The sequence below is a fragment of the Heptranchias perlo genome, chromosome 38 (genome assembly GCF_035084215.1).
Source record: "Heptranchias perlo isolate sHepPer1 chromosome 38, sHepPer1.hap1, whole genome shotgun sequence".
Taxonomy (NCBI): Eukaryota; Metazoa; Chordata; class Chondrichthyes; order Hexanchiformes; family Hexanchidae; genus Heptranchias; species Heptranchias perlo.
This window is the reverse complement of record NC_090362.1, coordinates 4,989,612-5,013,307: the sequence shown is the minus strand read 5'-3', so window position 1 is coordinate 5,013,307 and position 23,696 is coordinate 4,989,612. Positions and strand designations below refer to the sequence as shown.

Sequence of the window (23,696 nt, the reverse complement as noted above, 5' to 3'; positions counted from 1 at the left end):
CTCACCCCTCATCCCGCCCCGGTGAAAACCGGAGGTGGGCAGGTTGGGGTGGGTCTGAAATGGTTGCGATTTACAATGTTAAAATCGTGCCCATAGAATCTTGCACCACAAAAGGAGGCCTTTCGGCCCATTGTGCCTTTGGAAGAGCTATCCAATTATCCCCCTCCCCTGCCCTTTACCCATAGCCCTGCAAATTTTCTCCCCTTCAAGTATTTATCCAATACCCTTTTGAAAGTTATTATTGAATCTGCTCCCACCACCCTTTCATGCAGTGCATTCCAAATCATAACTCGCTGCGTAAAAAAATTCTCCTCATCTCCCCTCTGGCTCTTCTGCCAATTATCTTAAATCTGTGTCCTCTGGTTAACGTCCCTCCTGTCAGTGGCAACAGTTTCTCCTTATTTACTCTATCAAAACCCCTTGTTTTAAATGCCTCTATTAAATCTCCCCTTCACCTCTTTCTAAGGAAGGTTAAAGAACCTTCTAACATCCCCAGCTTCTCCAGTCTCTCCACGTAACTGGAGCCCCTCACCCCTGGTACCATTTCAATAAATCTCTTCTGCACCCTCTCTAAGGCCTTGAATTTAGAAGAATGAGAGGTGATCTTATTGAAACATATAAGATCCTGAGGGGACTTGAAGGGGTAGATGTTGAGAGGATGTTTCCCTTGTGGGAGAGACTAGAACTAGGGGCCACGGTTTAAAATAAGGGGTCTCCCATTTAAGGCGGAGATGAGGAGAAATTTTTTCTCTCAAAGGGTTGTGAGTCTGTGGAACTCCCTTCCCCAGAGAGCGGTGGAGGCAGGGTCATTGAATATTTTTAAGGCTGAGTTAGATAGATTCCTGATTAACAAGGGAGTCAAAGGTTATAGTAGGTAGATGGGAAATTGGGTTGAGTTCACAATCAGATCAGCCATGATCTTATCAAATGGCATAGCAGGCTCGAGGGGCCGAATGGCCTACTCCTGCTCTTAATTCATATGTTCGTATCCTTCCTGAAGTGTGGTGCCCAGAATTGAGTACAGTACTCAAGCTGGGGCCTAACCAGTGTTTTATAAAGGTTTACCATCACTTCCTTGCTTTTGTACTCTCTGCCTCTGTTTATAAAGCCCAGGATCCCATATGCCTTTTTAACAACGTATCAACTTGTTCTGCCACCGTCAAAGATTTCTGTACGTAAACCTCCAGGTCTATCTGTTCTCTTCCACCGCGTTTAAAGGGTGCAGGAAGACAGCGATATGGGTCCTGAATACCGCCAAGGCAGTTTCCCAGAGTAGTATAGGAGAGCGATCAGGGCCACTTTCACATCTATGGGGTGGATGAGCTGTGCCCACAAGGGAGGCCATGAAATCCGGGACACCAATTGGATTAGGTGGCACTGTCAGAGGGTGGGTGAAAGGTTAGCGAGTGTGAGTTGGAAAGTGACTGGTACATGGTCAGAGATGACTATGGGCCTGATAGGACAGCTTTGGACTTGAGGTAAGTGTTAGGTATTTTTCTTGTGCTTAGTGCTAAAAACCACTACCATAACAGAACCCTCACTCCCTACATACCGAAGTGTGTCCTTATACACTAAATATCTGGTAATGTAGCATAGCCCAGGGATTGAACAGAACCTTGTTATTTTAATCTGCTCGTTGGAATTGATACCAGCCCTCTCGTTTTCTCCTGACCTTAAAGCGGAAAAATAAACACTTTAACACTTGATTACAGAACTTTTAACTTCCTCAGATGCAAAAGCAATGAGACCTGACACTTGGCTAACTCTTCTAACAATACTCCACCTAGCATCTGCATTGCAGAATTTACAGGTGGTTTAGACTATCCCCTGGGGCTGAAATACAGTGGAACACAAAGAACTGAAGATCTGGTGCAGGTTGGATGGGATATCCCCACTGTCTCCTTTTGAAGTTCAAACTGGGATAAAGGACATTAAAAATGTATCTCTCACAGTTGAGTAAATCTGTTAATCCTCTGTAGGATTAAAACACAGAGTTAGCTGCTATCCTGGTCTTAAATTAGCTGCCTTAAATGATAGCTTTGTCTCCTCTCTGTGATCAGAGTTGAATGCTTCTAACACCTGGATCACCTATAAAATTGAATTTAATGGAAGGCTGAATTCCTGACAGGGCTAAATATGGATTCCGCTTACAGTTAGCAAGTTTAAAGAGACTATGAAACTTTCAAATAGTTACAAAGATAAATTTAGCAGTTCTGCACTCCCAGCAGGGGTCTGTGCTCAAAGGGATTGGGAGGCGGGTGGTGCGGGGATTTGCATCACGGTTGTGGCACTATCTGTGATCCACACTCCACTTGGAGCAAGGGACCAGTAACTATATTGTATAGTGTTTCTTTTTGAGTTGAGATATGACTAATCTCCCTAACCATCACATCAAGGCACCCTCCCTTCGCCCCACCATTGGCAGCCGTGCCTTCAACCGTCTAGGCCCTAAGCTTGGGAATTCCCTCCCTAAACCCCTCTCTCCCTATTCCTCCTTTAAGACCCTCCTAATATCTCCTCCTTTGGCTCGACTCCAATTTTTGTCTGATTTACATCTGTGAAGCGCCTTGGGATGCTTTTCTACATTAAAGGCACTATATAAATTCAAGTTGTTGCTGCTTTAGAAAGACTCACTCAGAATGCCATTTTTGTGGGGTTTGAGTAGTAGATAAATCCTTTCTTGGTGGGATATTTGACTCATCATACATTTATCAGGTCTAGGTTATTACATCTCATAGCTTGTTTGTGTCAGCTGGGAGCCTGACCAGCTAGGGATGGGATGGGAGGGGGGGGTCGCAGTCTAAGGTGGGGATGGGAGGGGGGGGTCACAGTCTAAGGTGGGGATGGGAGGGGGGGGTCACAGTCTAAGGTGGGGACGGGAGGGGGGGGTCACAGTCTAAGGTGGGGATGGGAGGGGGGGGGTCACAGTCTAAGGTGGGGACGGGAGGGGGGGGTCACAGTCTAAGGTGGGGACGGGAGGGGGGGGGTCACAGTCTAAGGTGGGGACGGGAGGGGGGGGGTCACAGTCTAAGGTGGGGACGGGAGGGGGGGGGTCACAGTCTAAGGTGGGGACGGGAGGGGGGGGGTCACAGTCTAAGGTGGGGACGGGAGGGGGGGGGTCACAGTCTAAGGTGGGGACGGGAGGGGGGGGGTCACAGTCTAAGGTGGGGACGGGAGGGGGGGGGTCACAGTCTAAGGTGGGGACGGGAGGGGGGGGGTCACAGTCTAAGGTGGGGACGGGAGGGGGGGGGTCACAGTCTAAGGTGGGGACGGGAGGGGGGGGGGTCACAGTCTAAGGTGGGGACGGGAGGGGGGGGGTCACAGTCTAAGGTGGGGACGGGAGGGGGGGGGGGTCACAGTCTAAGGTGGGGACGGGAGGGGGGGGGTCACAGTCTAAGGTGGGGACGGGAGGGGGGGGGGTCACAGTCTAAGGTGGGGACGGGATGGGGGGGGTCACAGTCTAAGGTGGGGACGGGAGGGGGGGGTCACAGTCTAAGGTGGGGACGGGAGGGGGGGGTCACAGTCTAAGGCGTCCATTTGGGGACATAATTTTCAGTTCAGAACAATAGGGGAACTGGGACTCTGATATTTTTTTTTCGTTCACCTGAGGAAGGAGGAAGCCTCCGAAAGCTTGTGAATTTAAAATAAAATTGCTGGACTATAACTTGGTGTTGTAAAATTGTTTACAATTGTCAACCCCAGTCCATCACCGGCATCTCCACATCACTCTGATATGTGTACAGTTACCTCTTTGTCCCCAGCACTGTGACTAACCATGAGTGCTGTCCAGAGATAGAGGGTCACCTTCTCCCAGTGGAGGCCCAAGTATTGGATTGACCCTTTCCTCCCCACTATGTTGCACTCCCATACCCTCAAGGATGTTGAAGAGATGGCGTTACTAATGATGGAAGAGGTTTTTAAGGTTCTGTCTTCTCTGAATGCGAGGAAGCATGTTTAGCCACTTGGGCACTAAAGTTTCTGCTGGTCTCATGGTAGGACAGGCCAACAGCCCTACTGGATGGGCAGAGTCGCTGGAGCTTTTGCCAGGATCCTGAAAGGTGAAGGTATTTCAACATTAGGGCACATCTCTATAGCTGGGAGGCTCAGCTTTCGGGCGGGGAACCACTGCAGTGAGCGGGTTGGCCAGTAGGGTTAGCACTGCTGCCACAGGGGACTTCCCTGATATCAGAGCTAGGGGATTCAGGCACTCAGAGCTGCCAGATTGGCTGTTACAGCATTTGTTGACTTGCCTGGAAGGTTGATGGTGAAGACTGCAGGAGATTTTCTCAGACCTGTGGCTGGCTCCTCCTTACTTTGTCTGGGTCATGGAGCTGGAAGATATTTGTACATTTCATTGTATAACACTCTTTGAGTTATTAATGTAAATAAAATAAATCTGTGCAATGACTGTGACCTGAGAACGTGATCACTTTTAGTGATTGGAGCAGAAAGATGTTAATGATGTAAATATCAATAATTTAAGAAAATAAATTGCATTATTGAAAAGCTTGCCATTTTGGAGAATAATTAGCAAATATTGGTCAAGTTCCTTTAATTTAAAATTTACTCCCACAGATCAAAGATTAGTGATTGTATAGATTTGGCTTTTCCCAAGAAATGGGTGAAACAATTTAAGGAACAAACGCTTTGCCTTTGGCTACATTCATGTTCAAATAAATAATCCGAACAAGAATAGAAAATTGAAATCAAGGAACAATATTCTTGATGTCTCGCTTTGTTGCGAGACATAAGCTACAAGTGAAGTTCGTTTTTTTTCCAGGAGTGTAGGCTGTGTTGGTACAAGCCATGAGCCCCCAAAGTGGGTAAACAGAAGTCACTGGTGACATTAAACACAGCTGCCAAAGGGTCAGAACACACCGTCACTGGGAGAGATGATAACACACAATACTGTGTTGTGTTTGAAAAGCAATTCATTTAAAATTGCTCATCCTCTTGAGAAAGGTCCCTTGTCCAAAACTGATTTCATGCCAAAGAATTAATTGGACTAAATGTTATTGCATCCGTTAACAATGGATTGCAAATCCCTTCAGTACCGTCATTTGTCGTTCTTGTAAAGCAACAGCAAGTGAGTAGTCGAACACTGTCATCACCTCTTGCTCCTGGGTAACGTGTTACAGAAAAAGTATTATGTTTCACTTGTGAAGAAAAGGTCAATGTTTCTACAGACTAAATTGGATTTGTCTTTTTGATGCTCTTTCCAGCTAGATCCACACTACACTGCCTATAGATGGCATCTATGTAGCCAACTTTAACAAAATTTGAGAGTGGTTTTAGTTGCTGCAAGTTTTGAGATCCCATATCAAAATATTTGATGTCTATCAAAAGTTGAATTCACAAGGTCCATTAATACAAGAGCACAAAAAAGCATAGAATGTATAAAGCTCATTTGGTCCATCAATCCCACTCCTTATTGTATATAATCTGCATGGTCGTGTCCTTTCCTCCTCCCAGCTCCTTATAGCAGAGTGTATATAATCTGTAATATCATGTCCTCTTCCCTCCCTTCCCCCACTCCTTACAGCTGATCATATATAATTTGCAATGTAATGGCCTCTCTCCAATTTATTTAATCTTCTGACTAGCCACAGGTACAACTTACAAAAAGTTAAAACTGAAGTTTCTCCTTGACCCTTGAAGTGAAACGGCAGAAATTGATCAGGATAGTTTGCACATGTAAGGAAAACATCTAGTGCGAAGGTTGTTATGATAGAAGTGTGATTGCAGCAGTTCAAGAAGGCGGCTCACCACCACCTTCTCAAGGGCAATTAAGGATGGGCAATAAATGCCGGCCTCACCAGCGACGCCCACATCCCATAAATGAATTTTTAAAAAATAATTTGGGAAATTTCTATGTAATTTTTTTTATGACTTTAGATAGATAAGGTAAATGAGATTTTGAAAATTGTTTCCAATGAGCCCTTTAGGCGGGAGAGTGGGCAATACACAAGACTGGATCGGAGTTGAGGCTGAAATTGAATTTTCTTACCTCACTTCAAAATTGATGGCCTGGAGAATAATTGGCTACCTGAGTGTCTGAGGTTGTTCTATAAATTAGTCAGGATGCAGAAGCTTTACTCTAAGTGCTAAACAAATAATACACGGCCAAGCCATCAATAAATATCCGAGGCCTGGATGAGGTGTGTGTGTTTACTCACAAATGATTTTACAAACAGGCTGTCCCATTGTGTCTTTGAACTTGATTTATTCACCACTCTTTTATGCTACCTTTGGATTGAGATAAATAGTGGAGATATCTTCCACGTCTGCTTTCCATTCAGTTCTGGGAGGAACTTTAAAGAAAGTTTTATAAACCACTTTTTCATTCAAAAGTCTTGCTCACTATTGGACTGTGCAAGAACTATATTCAGAAGAACCTTTAAGTATTGTGCTATTAGTTTTATGCTGCAACGTTCTATTATGCTACTTGTAAATAAATCAATGGGGGTTAAATTGGTTAATCCAGGCGCAAGGGTCGCGGTGCGCGATTAACCCATGCCTGGTGGTTCCGATGCAGGCAGCATGTGAGATTCATGCTGCCTGGTCATTTACCTGATTGTAGCGCAGCAGCCAGGCCTGTCTGCGATATTCTCACCAGCTTCCCACTTCTCACCAGCAGGGAGGGCCAGATATCGCGTGAGTTGCTCACACCTCTTAAAGGCAGCCTGCACCTCTTATGTGCAAAATATAAGAAACGGGTCCACACGGTCTCTGAACGGAGATCAGACATTGCACACATAAAACATAGATGCAGGTCCTGTCCCTATGTTTACAAACTTTTCAGTTATGTTAAAACATTGAATAAAGGTTGCGCACTACTAAATCCCACATCCTCCAATCTGCACACCAAACCTCACCAATCTGCCGATCTGAATTTGTACCAGGCCTGTGAGAGCGTGCACCAAGGTTCTCTGCTGGTGCACTAAAGGCCTTGGTGCAAGAGGAAGACAGAAGGAGGGGCATCCTATATCCGCTGGGGGACAGGAGGCCCTCCAGACATATGCTCAAGAGGCAGTGGGAGGCAGTAGGGGACAAAGTCAATGCCAGGTGCATAGCACCACGCACATGGCTGCAGTGTAGGAAGAAGTTCAGTGCTTTGACACGAGTGGTCAAGGTGAGTGAGGTCAACTGTCAAGTGGCATCTCCTACCAACTGCACCACTAGCTGCATCCACTGCTCCACAAACTACACGCCCCCCCCCCCCCCCCCAAAACACCCACCTACCAACAAACTCTTTCAATCAGATGCTTCCTCTCTCCCTCACCCACAACTCACAGACCACACACACTGGCAGCTATTCAACCATGACAGGCACATCACCCAAACATCCTGCAGGACACTCACTGACACACGTCCTGCTTTCTTGCAGGAGAAGGTGGCAGCGAGTGGCAGTGGCATTTAAAGGTGCAGGTTTCAGTAAATTGGATAGCTGCCTACTTGTGGAACTGTCTCTCTGCCTTGAGAGTACTTAAACACATTAGGAGAAAGTCTAAACCATTATAGGGGATTTACAAAACTCTGAACAAATAGAAAAGGTTTTTATTATTGCTTGCTCAGGATGTCAAGTGCACAAAAATCTAACACTTCCTCCAGTCTCACAATTCAGTGCTGAACTTTACCTTCAAGATCAATGGGAATCAATCAACTCTTCTTTGAAACATGTTATAAAACATTTTTTTTCCAGAGTGTCTGGAGGAGAGCTCTTTGACTTTCTGGCTCAGAAGGAATCCTTGAGTGAAGAAGAAGCAACAGCGTTTATTAAACAAATTCTAGATGGTGTGAACTACCTCCATTCCAAGAACATCGCGCATTTTGATCTCAAGGTAGGTTTTCTTTTTAATCTATCTTTACACTTCCCAGGAGTACAATTTAATACTAATATTTTCAGGTGCCATCTCATCATTTTATATTACTCCAAATGCATAGTCTTTATTATGCCATTTTATTTATATCACAGGTCACAGTTTTTGTCCATGCTAATGGCAATGAAACCGACAGCTTGCTTTTTAAAGCATTGTTAGAGGCCCTGTGGTAGCACTCTTACCTCGGAGTTCGATGGTTATTCGAACCCCACTGCAAGACTTGAGCACTAGTGCAGTTCTGAGAGACTGCTGCACTGTCGGAGAAGCTGTAAAACTGAGGCCTCGTCTGCCCCTAAATAATCCCATGGCGCAATTCGAAGAAGAGCAGGGGAATTCTCCCCATGCCCTGGCCAACATTTATCCCTAAAATAAGCTCCTTAATGAAAGTATATACTCCAGAATTTTCTTTTTAACAATTACCATGAATCATTTTCTTTTGCTCCAAAGTACATCATACTGACCTGAGACAGCTTTAAGGCACAAAGTAAACGGGTAAATGAACTAGGAATTCCATAACTGGGCACATTGTGTCACAACACTCAAGTTACCTCTACCTTCGGTACAAGTAGTTTATTATTACTGGGGGTCTCTGAATCTAAACTACTGGATGAATAGATATGCTTTAATGACTGTCAAAGCTGAGGCTTGATATTAAATCACACTCGTTTTGTAAAGAATCTTTTGGTGAAATATCTTTTCAGCCAGAAAACATTATGCTTCTCGATAAGATACCTGTGCCACATATCAAGTTGATAGATTTCGGCCTCGCTCACAAAATTGAAGATGGAGTTGAATTTAAAAACATATTTGGAACCCCTGAGTTTGTTGGTGAGTATTTAAAACCACATGGATGGTTTTCATTTCTTCAGTTCTAGATTAGGTATATTATAGAAAAAAAATGTTTTGTATATGGAAGAAGTTGTTGAAAAATGTGTAAATTCTGCTGTATTTTTCAGAAAAAAATTATTGCAGGGTTTGCTCTGGGTCAAATTCAATGGGGGTAACATGGGCAGAATTGTATTGGTCGCCTGTTATAGGCCCACCCCAATAGTCAATCCCACTGACTTCAATAGAACTGTATATTGGGCGCGTCATACAAAGGTCAGTCATTGCGACTCTGCCTCCCCACTCACCCCCATTGTTGAAGTTGAGTGCAGTAGTGTCTTGATTTTATATTTGTTTTACATTGTGTGGTGGGTGGAAACAGGCATCTCGAGAGCTGTGTGCAGCTCCTCGGAAGCTGAAGTGCAGCTCTCTGAATTCTTTGCTTTGTATTGAGTGCTCAGGCAGATACCATGGTGAGAGACCTAGAGCAAGATAAGGGTGGGTTCAGTTGCAGTAAAACAGAGAGCCGGCCCTCTGTTCAGACCCAGCTAACCAATATGAAAGGCAATGCAAATAATGTTAGCATGAAAGTGCCACCTCATTCAGTGGAGTTGGGGGCTGCCATGGGCACTTAACTCCTGAAGAAACTGGGAGTGATGCTGCTACAAGTACCAACCGATCCACCACAGGCCTCTGCACCAAAAAGCAGGTCCTGTTGTGTTACCTGGAATGAAGGCACCACTCCGATTATGGGGGAAAGCTTTGCTACCAGTGTCTGTACGAGAGGGTTGGGAAGTGGGTGGGCATGGAGGGAAGAAGGAATAAGAGTGAAGGTGAAAGGGAATGAGAAACATACACTGAAAGAGGGAATGAGAACGAATGAGAGAAAGCAGGAAGGAGGGAATATGAGAGAGAGAAAAGAATAAAAGAGAAAACGGGAGAGGGAGAATGACAGAAGGAGAGAAAGGGAATGAGAAATGGCCTTGAGAATTCAATCCGGGTAACATGCTGACAGACCAGGGTTCAAAATTTCTTGCATGATGTACTTGTACAAGATGTGGTTGTTAAGACTGGCAGTAAATGTACTACATTTAAAACTTGTGGCTCTTTGTCTTTTACTGGTTCTGCATCTTTGAGAAGTTGGCCACTACCCCCTACTTCCAGCTTCCCTGGTACCTTCCTGTGCAACTGCAGGAGATGCAACACCTGTCCACTGACCTCCTCCCACACATCTGCTTTGTGTTGATGGTACCTGTGTGAAATGTAGGAGGATAATTATTTTATGGTATGACATTTCACAAGCAAATATATTAAGGTTAAAAACAGAAAATGCTGGAAATGCACAGCAAGTCAGTCAATATTTGTAGGAACAGGAGGAGGCCATTCAGCCCCTCGAGCCTGAACCGCCATTCAATTAGATCATTGCTGATCTGTACCTCAACTCCCACCTTGATACCCTTTGTTAATTGTATCCATATGATTTATACCCAATAGTGTTAATTGTATTCAGGTGGTATGTATGAATTGGGGACTCTCTTGTATCCATATATATGAGAGCTTATCTAGGGTGTACAGTGGGTAATGTGGAGCTCTTGAATAAGGGCTTGGAAGCAACTGAAGATTAGGCTCTAGTATTCCATCCTTCACTGCCTGGCTATCCAATTTATTACACCCTTACCCAACAAAAATATATCGATCTCCATCTTGAAAGTTTCAATTGACCCCCAACATCCACAGCCTTTTGGGGAGCGAGTTCAAGATTTCCACTACCCTTTGTTTGAAAAAGTGCTTCCTGATTTCACTCCTGAATGGCCTTTCTCTAATTTTAAGATTATGCCCCCTTTTTCTGGATTCTCCCACCAGAGGAAATAGTTTCTATATATCTAAACTAGTGAATCTCTTAATCATTTTAAATACCTCAATTAGATCACCCCTCAACCTTCTAAACTCAAGGGAATACAAACCAAGTTTATGCAACCTAGTGTCATAAATTTAACCCTTTAATCCCTGATATAATTCTGGTGAATCTGTGCTGTACCCCCTCCAAAGCCACTATAACTTACCTGAGATTTGCTGCCCAAAACTGAATGCTTTACTCCAGATGGGGTCTGACCAAGGTTCTGTACAACTGAAGCATCACTTCCTCACTTTTGTATTGCAGCCCCCTTGAGATAAAGTTCAACATTCCATTAGCCTTTTTGATTACTTTTTATACCTTTACACTCACTTTTAGTGAATTGTGTACATGGAAACCTAAATCCTTTTGCTCCTCCACAGCCCCGAGTGTCTCACCATTAAGAACGTATTCCGATTTATATTTCTCAGATCCAAAGTGGATGACCTCACACTTCTCCACGTTGAAGTCCCTCTGCCATAATTTTACCCACTCACTTAATCTGTCTATGTCCCTTTGTAACTTCCTGCTTCCACCTACACAACTTTCTGTTCCTCCTAACTTAGTGCCTTCTGCAAACTTAATCATACAACTATCTCTTCCTTCATCCAAGTCATTGATATATGGCGAAAAACTGAGGCCTTTGTTACAGAACCATGGGGAACACCAAATTATCACATCCTGCCAATCAGAGAATATTCCCTTTGTCCCTACTCTCTGTCTCGCATCTCCCAAACCAATTACTGACCCATGTCACGAGGTTACCTCCAGTGCCGTGCCCTCTCATTTTTGCTAGTAATCTCAAGCGCTGAAAGAGATAAGCCAGGTTATGATGTTTCAGGAAGTATTCATCAGACTGAAGGCTAAGAGATAAACATTTCAGTAAAGTTGGAAAAATAGAGAGCAAAAGGGGGAGGAGAGTGAAAGAGAATCAACAGATACATTAATCACAAAGAGGTGACCTGCAAACTGATAAATAGTTAAATGATATAAAAGATCACGAGTGAGATAATAGAGACATATAAAAAGGACAAAAGACTGTGAAAATAATTGAGGGTGGTGGTGAAATGACAGAGGTCCATTTAAAGGAAAAGCATGAGAAATAAAGAAACCAAGAAAGAGAAGCCTGTAGCAGAAATGAAATTAAAATAGAAAATACAAATGAAACACAGCAGATCCACCAATTGTGCATTAAAAGGTGTCACTATGGGAACCGGCATGGGCCCCAGATATGCCTGCCTTTTTGTAGGATATGTGGAACACTCTTCCAATCCTCCGTCATTCTCTTGATGACTCTGTTGGTGCCACTTCCTGCTCTCGCAGAATTCCATTAGTTATGTTTTCAATCTTCACACGGTCCATCTCTAATACTTTCCTTCCCTTCCTGAAATTCTCTCTCTGAATGCGGGCTTTCCAACCTCATCTATTGCAAGTCCACTGCCTCCTACCGCTGCCTTGATTCTGCTTTTTCTCACCTTGCCTTCTGTGAGGACTCCATCCTTTTCTCTCAGTTTCTCCATCGCATTTGCTCTGAAGTCTCCACTTTGTGCAACAGAGTTTCTGAAAAGTCCTTTTTTTTTTCTCTTTTCAGCCAATGTTGCCCCTCCACTGTGGTCAACAGGACCTTTTGACTATGTTCCCCCCCCCCTTTTCTTGGTTCTCTGCTCTTACCCCTTCCCCACTCCTCACCACAACAATGAGAGTCCTCCTGGTGCTCACTTTCCATCACTCCAGCCTCTACGATCTACTAACACTAGTGTTGAACTAGTCTTATAGCAACGTACAAACTTTATGGTAATTTTAAGTGTGATTAAAATTTGTGTAGCTATTTTCATATTTCCAATTTTAAGTTGTCTGTATCTATTCCAGCTCCAGAAATTGTGAATTATGAACCCCTTGGACTACCTGCAGATATGTGGTAAGTACCCGCAAAATATCTCAACTATTCTTTGAGTTATGAGTGAGGCCGAATGCCTTTCACAGCCCACACTGGTTGTGAAAGTGAGAAGACCTGCAACGTTAATCTTTCAAATACTTGTCATCAAATTAGAAAAATCTGTTGCCTCCTGCCCAAATCCCAACCTGTCCCCTCCCGCCAAACCCAATGTGCCACTTCCCACCTACAGTCTATCATCCCTCCATGAAGCTTCCAGCACCATGAAAAAGATTTAGACTGAACTGACTTGTGCTGTATTACAGCTCACTTGCCAATACATTTGTTAATAACTGAGGATTGTCTACAGATTTTGTGATTAAGTTGTGTAGATTGGCTTAGGCATTATACTGTAGAGGAGCACTGCATTAGCTTGACATTGAATTATTCCCTGTTTCATTTGGTAAAGAGTGACAGAGAAATATGATCTTTAAGGTTTTTGAATGTGTCTATATGTAAGAGATGTATAATCGATCTATAATATATAAAACGTCCTGCGTCTGCAAGCACTTTCTGTCTCGCACATATTTCGTATGTCCTGATTTGGTCACTTGTTGTCATAATTTTCTCAAGCCTGGGGTAACATCTCAGGTGATGCATATTTAAAATGCCTAGAATTAGATACTACTTCTTGCCTTGCAGTGTAAGCTTCTGAAGAATAGGTGGTGCAGTTGTGGCTCGGCACAAGCTGAACCCTGACTCACACCTTTCTTTGCAAACTTGCTACTTGCCTCCACCACCCTCTTATTCATGGATCTTACTCGCACCTGGACCTGGATGCTGGCCCTGACCTACACCTCTGTTTCCTCCAATTTTTCAGCCAATGTTTCCCCTCCACTTACTGCTGTGTCTCCCCCCCCCCCCCTTCTATCCCTGTCCCTCTTCTTCACCACCCAAACCCTGAGGTGGATCCTGACTGTCCCCCACACCCCCACTGTCAGATCACGGAGGGTAGAGGTCAGGGATTGAGAGACAAATTGAGGAAAAAGCAACAGAGAGAGAGAAAGAGATATGCATATAAAGATTGTGGGGATAGAGATGGACAGAGATCAAAGAGGAGAAAGTTCAACAGAGAAACAGAAATCAGGGGTGCAAAGAGCCAGTGACCTGGAAGGGGGAAGAGAGAGAAATCGGGGCAGGGTTGGGATTTAGAAGCAGCCACCAATCCACAAAATTCCCACAGCAAAAGCAACTAGTCACCAGTTGACCTCACGGTGGGCCTGTTTGCATAATTAGACTTTGTAACCCTAAAGGAACAGGCCATATAAATACATCTCCAATTTAGCAGAAGATTGTGCATCTCATTTTTAAAAACCTCCCACTTAGTCTGATCAATGCCACAAGAGAAGCATCAATATTTACTATAATTCGTGCGAATTTGGTATGAAACTATAGAATGGTGAGATTGCTAGAGTGGCTCCATCAGCCTACCAGACCTAGGCTATGAAACTTGTGGGCCAATTTTACAATGCTTGCTAGTGAGGAGGAGAGGGGCCCACTATCCCTGCATACCAGATAATCATGGGGGTGCTGCTCATTCTAATGAATGGAGAGTTTTGGGCAGGGTGCCTGGGATTACCCAATGTGTATGGCTGGTGGCTGTCCCTCCAGCAGCACCCATTCTTAAAACTAACCCTGTATGGACTTTCACTGTAGAAAACCTCTAATGAATAATCAGTAATCACTATAAATGTAAACTCACTGATTTAACCGGCATATTGGAAATAATGCCAAACCAAAGCATATGGGATCTGATTTCGATATGCCAACACTTTGGTACAACACGCTGATCAGTGGAGCTTCAGTGACAGGCATGCGGGTAACCATGTTTCATTCCCAACAGTTACTGAGAGCAGGAAATGCAATAGAACAATGTGTAAAAAATATTAATGCAGAATCAGTTACAAACTACAGGCTGTTATTTTTACCAGTTCCCCAGCTTATGTTTAATAATATTTGCAACCATAACTCTGGTCCCTAGATATTTTTATTGCACTTTTGCATAACCATAAAATCTGAGCCTGAAATAGATGTGATCCTGTCTGTCTTTGATGTGTGGCAAACCATCTAGTGAGCTGCCAGTCACTCAGTCAAATAACATTTGGATAATTTAAAGTCTCCTGCGATACACAAATTAATGGCTGTTTATGTCTTAACTGATAGTTTAATATTGTGTTTTAAATGTATGTTTCAGTTTTGGGTACTCTTTCAGCACTTTCTTCAACGGTCTAACCATAGTATTTATAAGTGTACCATGCTGTTGTGATCTAAAATCTCCCACTGTCCCTGCAGAGTGCATGAGCCTTGGATTAACAATTAACAGTGCGTTACGGCTACTGGATTAGGTTTAGTCTTGTGCTACATTATCACATTCACTTCAGATAGATGAAAAATATTATACAGTAACCAGAGATCAGACTTACTGAAACAACTACAAAGTCCAGTAGCGTTACAACATACAGCAAATTAGACGTGTACTAGGATACAAAACCACTATGATTCACAGCATACAGTTCACAAGAGCTCTCCCCATCCCTTCTCCTGTGGTTAAATTAATCCAGAAAACTTGCACAGTGAATAGTAACAGTCCAGCTTCCTCACGTTCATTAGCAACAGAATGTTGTTTTGTTTAATATGCGTTACAATTAAAAACACAGGAAATGCCAATTCTGACAGTTCTATAAAGTTAATATTACAGTAATAGAGCCATCTTGATGTTTTGAGTAGCTCAAATATCCTGTAAGATTATTGTTAATTTCAGGATTAAAGTGCCTACGCTGATATAAGGCAAAATCAGTTTGCCCAGGGAGACTGGAATTTCCCTGGGCCTGTCAGCAATCTAAGAGTCAAATTGATGGACTCAAGTCATTAAGTTAATGTGTTTAAGTGTGAACACACAGTAGAAGATTTTGTGCCTGGGTCTTTCTAACACAAAGGGAAGTGAAGCCAATCCAAGGTATAATTAAAATGTAATTTTCAAAATACTAAAACGTTGATAACCGTTATCCTGTATCTGTACAGATAGACCTTTATCTGTTGCATAAAGTGATCATTTAGCTTCTGGCTTTAAAAAATGAGAAAACCATTAATCTGTGTAATTTTAGAAGTAACAGTTAAGATGTATTTCCTACATAATAAAGCCATGGTTATAATTTTATTTCTGTTTGTCATGTCTGTTTATTGAATATTGTGCATCTTAAGTTTAACACTTTATTTTGCAGGAGCATAGGTGTTATTACCTACATACTGTAAGTATGTCAAAGATTATTTACAAATTTAGAAATATTGAAATATTGTCTGAGCTCTCGGTGAACACATTTTATAGCTGTTTTATTTATTACCTGTGGAATAGGTTAAGTGGAGCTTCCCCTTTCCTCGGAGAAACGAAACAGGAAACGCTTGCCAACATCTCCGCAATGAATTATGACTTTGATGAAGAATTCTTCAGCCACACCAGTGAACTGGCAAAGGACTTCATTAAAAAGCTTTTGGTGAAAGATACGAGGTAGGGAGTTGCATTTAGATAAATGGGGAGAGATAATAATGAAGTTATGACCACTGAGATTTGGTACTGTTGATACATGAAATCATTTAGCTGAGGCATCGCTTGGTCATCCCATGAGGTTACTAAATAGAAGAACAGAAATGTGCAGAATCTCTCCCTTGCAGATTTTTTAAAATGTCAAACTTTGGTCCAAAAATCATGACCTAGTTTTCAAGCGATTTTTACAAAGCAAATTAAAAGGTACTTTTGTGACAAGTTTTATTTTTATCCAATATGAGCAGATATTGCTACTACCTGATTTATTTAGTCTCCATATACAAATCAGATATTACTGGGATAAAAACACTTAAGAACACTATCTGTAAGAGAATTTCTGTCACGTTGAATGATTTTTTTTCCAACTCTGCTATATGCTTTGTTCTGAACGGAATGATTTGCTCCTCCATCAGCACACACTCCAGGGAGGGAAGAAAGAAAGAACTTGCATTTATATACTGTCTTCCACGTCCTCAGGATGCCCCAAAGCGGTTTACAACCAATTAAGTACTTTTAAAATATAGTAATTGTTATATGTAGGCAAACGCGGCAGTAAATTTGCGCACAGCAAAGTCCGACGTACAACAAAGATAGTTTATTTTAGTCATGTTGGTTGAGGGATAAATATTGGTCAGGACACAGGGCAGAACTCCCCTGCTCTTCAAATAGTGCCATGGGATCTTTTACGTCCACCTGAGAGGGCAGACAGAGACTCTGTTTCGCGCCTCATCTGAAAGGAGACACTTCTGACAGTGCAGCACTCCCTCCGTACTGCACTGAAGTGCCAGCCTAGATTATAGTACTTGAGTCTCTGGGGGGGTTTGAACTCATGATTCTTTGACTCGGAGGTGAAAGTGTTGCAACTGAGCCAAACCTGACACATGGAAAAAGTTCTTTATCATATTTTTAGCACTACATTTCAAGTTAGTAGTATATAATTCTTGGAACTTCTTGGAGAGATTTATGAAATATTTTACTTTTGTTCAGTCACCGATCCAGTTTTTCCTTGGCCAAAGCTTGCTGTTTCCCAGTTCCAGCTTCCAACTGATCAATGCCCATGAAACCTACGTATATTGTTATTTGATGCTAAATGACTAAGAATTGTGCAGACTGTTCCAAGTTCATCAAAAGAGCTCCATGCGGATAGCTTGTACGGTGACGGGCTATTATGGCTATGCAACAGAGCGCTCATTATTCTATATAGGAAACCAGACAGCTGGGTGCCCAGGGAAAGAGATGTGTGCACAGGACACCCTGAAGTGCAGGCGTCCCTCTCATGTCTCACTTTAGTGACCGTTGACTCTCTCACAGTTTGGTGCCCTCATCTAGAGGGAATGAGGTCAGGGAGTGGTGTTCCATCCATCCAACTTTTGACACATAAACAGACTCTGGCTATCAGCAGTTTGAATAGTTCTACAATTCTTCAAGGACTATGTCCAAAACAATCAATGGTGATGTGAATAAATAGCATGACAGTGAGGTACATAATCAGGCAAGGCCGGACAGAATACTGTTGCGCTATCCTCGCACTTTGCACTTCTCATGTTGGTGCTGTTGAAAGTTTTAAGAACCGTATGTTAGGCCATTGTAGAACCTTAAAAAGTAGTTGGAGCTTGTGCAGTGCAAGCTCCAACTAGTTTAACCGAATTTCTTGAACGAGTCCGGAATTGGAGCGTTGTTTCACTATTGAAATGAAGCCAGCATTCAGTTCAGGCGGCCACCATAGCCGCCTAACAAAAGGCCCTGGCGCGCGTTAAAATTGGGCACGGGCCTTCGTTGCACCTAACTTACGCCTTTATAACAATGTTAGCTTAGGCCCTGGTGTCTTTCCAGGACTAGTGGTTACTGAGATTTTGCTGCAGAAGCCATTATGGCCTGTCAGTCTCCTGGATAAGAAAGTTTTCTCTACACCTTCCTTTCCTCTCTTTCCTCCAAAGGCAGAGGTCCTTCATAAGATCTGGGTGGAGGGGATAGTATTCTTGCATAGGTCAAAGAAGATTTGGTCCTTAGACCGCCCTCCTCAACTTTTGGCCAACCCTTCAAGATCGTAGGAGCTACTGACTCATGAAGGGCCAGATATGGCGCAGCAATCGAAAGGTTTCAGTTAACCCCAAGGATCTTGAGAAGAAAGATTTTCAGCAATCAGTAGTAATGGGACAGTGCACCGGGAAGAAACTAAAAACTTAAAATGCTAAATGAAAGACGTTTGCCCACTCTGTGACAAAACTGTACTTGGAAATAAATGAGGTGCAATATCTCAGCAATTTTGTATTTATTTGTGTGTAAATCTAGACAGTTTCTAATAGCTCATTCAGAATTCATGTTGGTAACACCTCTGCTTATTACCTCCCCTTGGTGGGGTAGGAGTTGGAGAAGGACCTTGTTATATCCTGTAAAAGGCAGCTGTAAAGTTTGCCTTCAGTTCATTGTTTTGACTTTTTGGGATTTGGATATGTCTGAGCAAGCTGCTCTGTCTGAACAAGCTGCTGTCTCCCGAACTAAGTAGATTGAAATGTTTTCCAATCATGTCTGCAAGCCAACTATGTCTTTCATTTCTGATTTATGTATGACATGAACTGTTGTGCTCAGTTTGTATCTTTGACACTTTTTTGAAGTCATTATTTGACTTGTGGCAATCCCCTGCACTTCATAGTTTATTTCATGTTGCAGTTTTATCTCTGAACGTGATCCAAGTTTCTTGCAATTTTCTGTGATTAGGTATTGTGTTTTTTCTGTTGAACAAAAGCACCTTTATTTGCCAAATAATTCATCTCTATATATTTGATAAATTTGTATAAGCACTTTAGCTGCAGAAAGACCTGCTTGTCTTTGCACTTTCATGCTGGCCACCATTTTCCCGCCTTTACTTATGAACAACATCACACCTGATGTGACAAAAATGAAGTTTTATTCGTCCAGTTTGGCTTGGTGACTGTCCCTTTAAATCCAGCTGCAATACGCAAGGTGCTTAAAAGCTGATCTCTGCCAGCATTTTGTACCAAACTTAACTCAATACAAATATTTCAAATTTCGTTGGGAGGAGTCCAGCTACTTTTGAACAAAAATACTGTTTATAAGATTTGTTCAACTAAAGGCATAGGGAACTGGGACTGATCTATAAGTGATCTAAAATACAGAAGCTGAAAAAATCTAGAATAGGCAGATTGAGAAAGATCCTAAAATGTAATAACTATCACCACTTAACTGCCTAAATTTTCTAATGCCCGAGAGTTGGAAAATATCTCTTCTCTCCCATATCCCCCACCTCCCATGGGACGATAGTGCCAGCCTTGGATTTGTGGTAGCGCTCTTGCTTAGAAGGTTGTGAGTTCAAGCACACAATATTGGTTGACACTTGAGTGTAGTACTGAGGGAGTGCTGCACTGTTGCAGGTGTTGTCTTTCAGATGAAAGGTTAAACCGAGACCCTGTCTGCCTTGTCAGGCAGACATAAAAGATCCCATGGAGCTATTTGGAGAAAAGCATGGAAGCTCTCCTGGTGTCCTGCACAATGTTTATCCCTCAATTAACACCACCAAAAATAAATTAATTGATCATTCTCTTTCTGCTGTTAGTGGAACCTTGCTGTGCATCGCGTTTCCTACAAAACAACAGTGACTACACTTCACAAGTAATTCACTGGCTGTGAAGTGCTTTGGGATGTGCTGAGGATGTGAAAGCACTATATAAATGCAAGTTCTTTACCAGCTTTTACAGTGGTGAGAAATGCAAGAAGGAAAAAAACATTGGGTACATAAAAGTATTACACAAAAGATTAGCTTAGTTAGATTATGACCTTTTATTCTTTTCACTTTGAGGAGCTAGACAGAGGATTTATTGTGCTTGTGTCAGAAATTGTGTGGATATATAGGATAATTTCAGTAATGGAAAAGTTGCCTTGTTTCTTGCGGGGAGGTTCACTAGTTCTGTGGTGGGGAGGGGGTTTAAACTAATTTGGCAGGGGGTTGGGCACCAGGATGTAGCATTGGAAAGGAGAAACAAGGTGCACAAAGGATTGGGAAAGACAGATAGCACTGGAGTAAGAAATAGTACGGTATTAGCTGGGATCAGACTGAGCGAGAATACAAGAAAGTCTAAGATGGGTTTACAGTGCATGTGTGTAAACGCACAAAGCGTAGTAAGCAGGATTGGTGAGCTGCAGGCGCAAATAGCCACGTGGGGATAAGATGTTGTGGCAATAACGGAGACCTGGCTCAAAAAAGGACAAGATTGGGTACTAAATATTCCTGGATACAAGGTGTTCTAGAAAGATAGGGAAGGAAAGAAAGGAGAGTGGCAGTATTGATTTAAGGAGAATATTGCAGTGCTGGAGAGAGAGGATGTCCAGGAGGTGTCAAGGATAGAATCTATTTGGTTGGTGTTAAGAAACAGGAGAGGTGCCATTACACTACTGGGTGTATTCTATAGGCCACCAACTAGTGGGAAGGATACAGAGGAGCAAATTTGCAAGGAAATTAGAGATGTGCAAGAACCATAGAGTAGTGATAATGGAGGACTTCAACTATCCTAATATAGACTGGGATAGTAATCATGTAAAGGGCAAAGAGGGGGAGGAATTTTTGACATGTATTCAGGAGAACTTTCATGACCAGTATGTTTCCAGCCCAATGAGGAAGGAGGCATTGTTGCATCTGGTTCTGGGAAATGAGGCGGGCCAAGTGGAGCAAGTGTCAGTGGGGAAGCATTTAGGGAGCAGCGATCATAGTATCATAAGGTTTAGATTAGCTATGGAAAAGGACAAGGACCACTCTAAAGTAAAATACTCAATTGGAGGAGGGCCAGTTTCATTGGGATGAGAACAGATCTGGCCCGTGCAAATTAAAATCAAAGATTGGCAGGCAAAACAGTAATTGAACAGTGGGCGGCCTTTAAAGAGGAGATGGTTCGGGTACCAGTCTAGGTACATTCCCACAAGGCAGAAAGGTAGGGCAACTAAAACCAGAGCTCCCTGAATGACAAAAGAGACAGAGTAAGATGAAGCAGAAAAAAGAGGCGTATGTCAGATGTCAGGTTGATAATACAAGTGAGAACCAGGCTGAATATAGAAAGTTCAGAGGGGAAGCAAAAAAGGAAATGGGAGGGGCAAAGAGAGAGCATGAAAATAGACCGGTAGCCAACATAAAAGGGAATCCAAAAGTCTTCTTTTGGCATGTAAACGGGCAGTAAGAGGAGGGGTGGGATCGATTAGGGACCAAAAAGGAGATCTAGGCACGGAGGCAGAGGGTACTATATGAGTACTTTGCATCTGTCTTTACCAAGGAAGAAGATGCTGCCAAAGTCACAGTAAATAAAGATATAGTTGAGATACTGGATGGGCTAAAAATTGATAAAGAGGAGGTACTGGAAAGGCTAGCTGTACTTAAAGTAGATAAGTTACCTGGTCTGGATGGAATGCATCCTAGGTTGCTGAGGGAAGTAAGGGTGGAAATTGCGGAGGTACTGGCCTTAATCTTCCAATCATCCTTAGATGGGTGGTGCCAGGGGACTGAAGAATTGCAAATGTTATACCCTTGTCCATCCGGCACAAAATTAACAGTCACTTGGACAAGTGTGGTTTAATTAAGGAAAGCCAGCACGGATTTGTTAAAGGCAAATCATGTTTAACCAACTTGATTGAGTTTTTTGATGAGGTTGATGAGGGCAATGCGGTTGATATGGTGTATGTGGACTTCCAAAAGGCGTTTGATAAAGTGCCGCATAATAGGTTTGTCATCAAAATTGAAGCCCATGGAATAAAAGGGGCAGTGGCAGCATGGATACGAAATTGGCTAAGTAATAAGAAACAGAGAGTAGTGGTGAACAATTGTTTTTCAGATTGGAGGGAGGTATACAGTGGTGTTCCCCAGGGGTCGGTCCTAGGACCACTGCTTTTTTTGACATATATTAATGACTTGAACTTGGGTGTACAGGGCACAATTTCAATATTTGCAGATGACACAAAACTTGGAAGGGTATTAAACGGTGAAGAGGATAGTGATAGACTTCAAGAGGATATAGACAGGCTGGTGGCATGTGGCAGATGAAATTTAACGCAGAAAAGTGTGAAGTGATACATTTCGGTGGGAAGAATGAGGAGGGCAATATGAACTAAAGAGTACTATTCTAAAAGGGGTGCAGGAGCAGAGAGATCTGGGGTTATGTGTGCACAAGTTGTTGAAGGTGGCAGAACTTGATGAGAAATCAGTTAAAAAAGCATACGGGATCCTGGGCTTTATAAATAGTCATAGAATACAAAAGCAAGGAGGTTATGATGAACCTTTATAAAATACTGGTTCGGCCACAACTGGAGTATTGTGTCCAGTTCCGGGCACCGCACTTCAGGAAGGATGTGAAGGCTTTGGAAAGGGTGCAGAAGAGATTTACTAGAATGAGGGATGAGGGACTTCGGTTATGTGGATAGACTGGAGAAGCTGGGGTTGTTCTCCTTAGAGCAGAGAAGGTTGAGAGATTTGATAGAGGTATTCAAAATCATGAAGGGTCTAGACAGAGTAGATAGAGAGAAACTGTTCCCATTGGCAAAAAGGTCAAGAACCAGAGGACATTTAAGATGACTGGCAAAAGAACCAAAGGCAACATGAGGAAAATCTTTTTTTATGCAGCGAGTGGTTAGGATCTGGGATGTACTGCCCGAGGGGATGGAAGGATCATGGCCTTCAAAAGGGAACTGGATAAGTACTTAAAGGGAAAAAATTTGCAGGGCTATGGGGATAGGGCGGGGTAGTGGGACTAGTTAGATTGCTCTTGCAGAGAGCCAGCATGGACTTGATGGGCCGAATGACCTCTTTCCATGCTGTAACCATTCTATGTTCATTATCCTGGGACACGATACCAAAAGCTTACCTAGATATCAAGGTGCTCTTGAAGGCATAGGGAACTGGGACTGATCTATAAGTGATCTAAAATACAGAAGCTAATAACATCTAGAATAGGCAGGTTAAGAAGGATCCCAAAATGTAACAGTTATCACCACATAACTGTCTAAATTTTCTTAACGCCTGAAAGTTGGAAAATATCTCTTCTCTCCCACATCCCCCACCTCCCATGGGACGATAGAAATATCCTTTCTGTATGTGAATGCCAAACTTCCTTTAATGACAAGACCATACCTAAATCCAACAGCACTTTTGTACAGAAATGTCACTTTATGTGGAAACCTCTTTCACTTAATTTCACCAACATTTTTATAGAGGCTGATTTTAATAAGCAAATGAAATTTTTGAGCTATTCCATTTCTAATGCTGTTTCATTTTATTTAGGAAAAGGCTAACCATAAAAGATGCTCTTTCACACCCATGGATAATGGTAAGTCTTAACATCTGTGTAGAAATGAATTACATTTCTTGTTGCAGTGTGACTGCCTGCGCATTAACTTGCATGCATTGGTGCAATTGCTGTGATCTTTGTTTTCAGATTCAGTTAGTCACGTAAACCATTGGTTCTCCCCGAAGCATTTTTCATTTGACTTTTTTTAGTTTTTCTTTCACTTTTATTAACTGGTCTTTTATCTAATGTGCATCATGAGTTGGGGACCTGTTTCAAACAATATTCAGGTTTTAGTGATGAAATCCAAGTTGATAACTGCAGCAAACAAATTGCATTATAA

The 23,696-nt window shown here is 42.6% G+C and overlaps 1 protein-coding gene across 2 annotated transcripts in view; it reads left to right on the top strand.

Annotated features, from left to right (window-relative positions):
* The window catches only part of dapk2b (death-associated protein kinase 2b), a 138,791-nt gene that overhangs the window by 83,207 nt on the left and 31,888 nt on the right, over positions 1-23,696 (top strand). For both annotated transcript variants that reach the window (XM_067973324.1, XM_067973323.1), the window contains exons 4-9: positions 7,703-7,841; positions 8,582-8,708; positions 12,469-12,517; positions 15,754-15,780; positions 15,885-16,037; positions 23,350-23,395. In XM_067973324.1, the coding sequence (XP_067829425.1) occupies positions 7,703-7,841; positions 8,582-8,708; positions 12,469-12,517; positions 15,754-15,780; positions 15,885-16,037; positions 23,350-23,395 (541 nt within the window). The remainder of the gene's footprint in view (positions 1-7,702; positions 7,842-8,581; positions 8,709-12,468; positions 12,518-15,753; positions 15,781-15,884; positions 16,038-23,349; positions 23,396-23,696) is intronic.